Here is a 3775-nt window from a genome sequence, read left to right as displayed (position 1 = left end):
TGACGAGAGAGCATGGAGCCAGCTTCCCGGCCAATCAGGAAAGCCAGGCGCCGTGTCATTACACGGCGCCCGGCTTCCGTGATTGGCCAGTAAGCCTGCTCCATGCTTTCTCGTCACATAGAGATGGCTTCCTTGCTGATCGGGAAGCCGGGTGGTGAGTCTTTACACGCCGCCTGGCTTCCTGAATGGGACTTCCGGTACTCGGTATTCGGTATCGGCGAGTACCCGAAAAAAATATATCGGTACTCGGCACCGAAATACCGGTATCGGTGCATCCCAAATAATAATAATAATGAAATTAATAATAATAAAATAGAGGAAATAAGGAATAATAATAATAATAATAGAGAAGGGATAACAAAAATAACATTAATAGTAAGGAAAAATCAGAATAACAATAAAAGAATTTAGGGAACACAGAGCAAAAATTCTTATTAATAATAATGGTGATGGGAGGGGGAGGGGAAGTGACACATTCACAAATCATCCCTCAGTGTTCGGAGATCTCTCCCAGGCTACAATGTAACAGGCTGCGGGTCATGTGACTCCAGAGATGACAGCCGCCTCACGTGACCCCGGGTCCCCGCCCCTTCCCGTAGCGTAGTGATATGGTCAAGCTCCGCCCCCCTCGCCCGCTGTTCGCTGAGGATGGGGGACGGTCCGGGTATCTACCACGAACGGCAGCGGCGGGAGCTGTGTGCGGTGCACGCCCTGATTTTTTTTCGGGTAGATTGACTCTCTTCCGGTTATATCCGTTGTGTTGACGTATGATGATTGTTGTTGCAGGTTGTCCCCGAACACCGTCCTAAACCCGCACCGCAGCCTGCTGGGCACCGGAAACTATGATGTCAACGTCCTCATGGCGGCCCTGCAGATGCTGGACTACGCCGCCGTGTGGTGGGACAAACGCAGGTGAGGAGCATTCTCATTCTTGTGATTGTCATAGTCCAGGTGGGGACAATCCCAGAAACGATTCCCGCCAGAGGTTTGATGAGGGGCGAGGGTGGAACTATTCCGGGATCAACCAGTGGCCCGTTCCCACCCGTGTAGAACAAGTTCATCAAGGCAGAGGTGGCCATGGAGAACCCAGGATTACCGGGGGGGCCCTGAGGACCTCCCAGCTGATAGAATTGAGGGTTACTGTTGATCAGTTTGGAGAACTTTCCCGGTCTCTGAAGGTTCCCTTTGAACCATCGTCCTCCTCTAACAGGCACCACACACATTACAATCTGGCTGTAGAGGGATAGGTGACCAGGGATCTGCTTGGATTTAAAGATCTGACATTTTGGGGGGGTCAGAGATCTGAACTTAGGGTGACCAGAGAATCTGCTGAGGGTAAGAGTCCAGGACTGAGTAGGAACTGGAGGACTACCCCTATAGGGTGACCAGAGAATCTGCTGAGGGTAAGAGTCCAGGACTGAGTAGGAACTGGAGGACTACCCCTATAGGGTGACCAGAGAATCTGCTGAGGGTAAGAGTCCAGGACTGAGTAGGAACTGGAGGACTACCCCTATAGGGTGACCAGAGAATCTGCTGAGGGTAAGAGTCCAGGACTGAGTAGGAACTGGAGGACTACCCCTATAGGGTGACCAGAGAATCTGCTGAGGGTAAGAGTCCAGGACTGAGTAGGAACTGGAGGACTACCCCTATAGGGTGACCAGAGAATCTGCTGAGGGTAAGAGTCCAGGACTGAGTAGGAACTGGAGGACTACCCCTATAGGGTGACCAGAGAATCTGCTGAGGGTAAGAGTCCAGGACTGAGTAGGAACTGGAGGACTACCCCTATAGGGTGACCAGAGAATCTGCTGAGGGTAAGAGTCCAGGACTGAGTAGGAACTGGAGGACTACCCCTATAGGGTGACCAGAGAATCTGCTGAGGGTAAGAGTCCAGGACTGAGTAGGAACTGGAGGACTACCCCTATAGGGTGACCAGAGAATCTGCTGAGGGTAAGAGTCCAGGACTGAGTAGGAACTGGAGGACTACCCCTATAGGGTGACCAGAGAATCTGCTGAGGGTAAGAGTCCAGGACTGAGTAGGAACTGGAGGACTACCCCTATAGGGTGACCAGAGAATCTGCTGAGGGTAAGAGTCCAGGACTGAGTAGGAACTGGAGGACTACCCCTATAGGGTGACCAGAGAATCTGCTGAGGGTAAGAGTCCAGGACTGAGTAGGAACTGGAGGACTACCCCTATAGGGTGACCAGAGAATCTGCTGAGGGTAAGAGTCCAGGACTGAGTAGGAACTGGAGGACTACCCCTATAGGGTGACCAGAGAATCTGCTGAGGGTAAGAGTCCAGGACTGAGTAGGAACTGGAGGACTACCCCTATAGGGTGACCAGAGAATCTGCTGAGGGTAAGAGTCCAGGACTGAGTAGGAACTGGAGGACTACCCCTATAGGGTGACCAGAGAATCTGCTGAGGGTAAGAGTCCAGGACTGAGTAGGAACTGGAGGACTACCCCTATAGGGTGACCAGAGAATCTGCTGAGGGTAAGAGTCCAGGACTGAGTAGGAACTGGAGGACTACCCCTATAGGGTGACCAGAGAATCTGCTGAGGGTAAGAGTCCAGGACTGAGTAGGAACTGGAGGACTACCCCTATAGGGTGACCAGAGAATCTGCTGAGGGTAAGAGTCCAGGACTGAGTAGGAACTGGAGGACTACCCCTATAGGGTGACCAGAGAATCTGCTGAGGGTAAGAGTCCAGGACTGAGTAGGAACTGGAGGACTACCCCTATAGGGTGACCAGAGAATCTGCTGAGGGTAAGAGTCCAGGACTGAGTAGGAACTGGAGGACTACCCCTATAGGGTGACCAGAGAATCTGCTGAGGGTAAGAGTCCAGGACTGAGTAGGAACTGGAGGACTACCCCTATAGGGTGACCAGAGAATCTGCTGAGGGTAAGAGTCCAGGACTGAGTAGGAACTGGAGGGCTACCCCTATAAGGTGACCAGGGGAATCTGCTGGGGGTAAGAATCCAGGGCTGAGTAGGAACTGGAGGACTACCCCTATAAGGTGACCAGGGGAATCTGCTGGGGGTAAGAATCCAGGGCTGAGTAGGAACTGGAGGACTACCCCTATAAGGTGACCAGGGGAATCTGCTGGGGGTAAGAGATTTGCTACTGGGGTTTCTGCGGGGGTTGATAGTTCTGCACGGGGGGAATACCGTTGTATTTGTGAGGGATCTGCCCAAGGGTTGAGAGGTCATTACCTGGGGAAGGGAGACCAAGAGGGAGACCGGTGAGTCAAGAGAGGAGGCTGAAATGGAGTAACTGGGGGCTGGTGAGATGTATAGTTGGAGGGGATAAGGAGGGCAGGGGGGATTTCGATGGAGGACTTGAGGGAGGGGCAGTGTATATGGTGGACATGAGATGGGAGGAGAGCAGGTGATCGGATAGATGGGGGGGGTGAGGTGGAGGTTAGATGGAGGACGCAGTATTCGGTGAGATGGGAGGGGTTGGTGGGGTGAAGATACTGGAGGTGTCCTCACTTTGTGGGTTGGGGGGGTGGTGGAGTGTTGAGGGACGTTTCCAGCACACAGACTGGTTGCTACAATGCTAACATGTTGCGCTCCCAATGTCCTTGGTGTCCCCGCAGGTCTCTGGAGAGTTTGGCGCTGAGCGAAATCTTCGGCTTCATCCTGAACATCCCATCTCCCATCTCGCTGGGCTTCCTCTCTCTGCCCATCACCCGCAAGCACTGGATCGCCGTACGGCAGATCAACGGCACCTACTACAACCTGGACTCCAAGCTGAAATCCCCTGCCAATCTCAGGG

General features: G+C 53.0%; 1 protein-coding gene across 1 annotated transcript in view; it reads left to right on the top strand.

Annotated features, from left to right (window-relative positions):
* The first annotated feature begins 599 nt into the window (after window positions 1-599).
* Window positions 600-3775, top strand: part of LOC108793429 (josephin-2-like) — a 6402-nt gene continuing 3226 nt past the window's right edge. The window contains 3 exon segments of the mRNA XM_018564378.1: window positions 600-759; window positions 761-912; window positions 3597-3770. Of these exon segments, the coding sequence (XP_018419880.1) occupies window positions 649-759; window positions 761-912; window positions 3597-3770 (437 nt within the window). The 5' untranslated portion in view covers window positions 600-648.

Source organism: Nanorana parkeri, unplaced genomic scaffold, assembly GCF_000935625.1.
Source record: "Nanorana parkeri isolate BGI_ZX_2015 unplaced genomic scaffold, ASM93562v1 scaffold748, whole genome shotgun sequence".
In the NCBI taxonomy this organism is placed as follows: domain Eukaryota; kingdom Metazoa; phylum Chordata; class Amphibia; order Anura; family Dicroglossidae; genus Nanorana; species Nanorana parkeri.
Note: the sequence above shows the minus strand (reverse complement) of the source record. Positions and strands in the feature narration are given on the sequence as shown.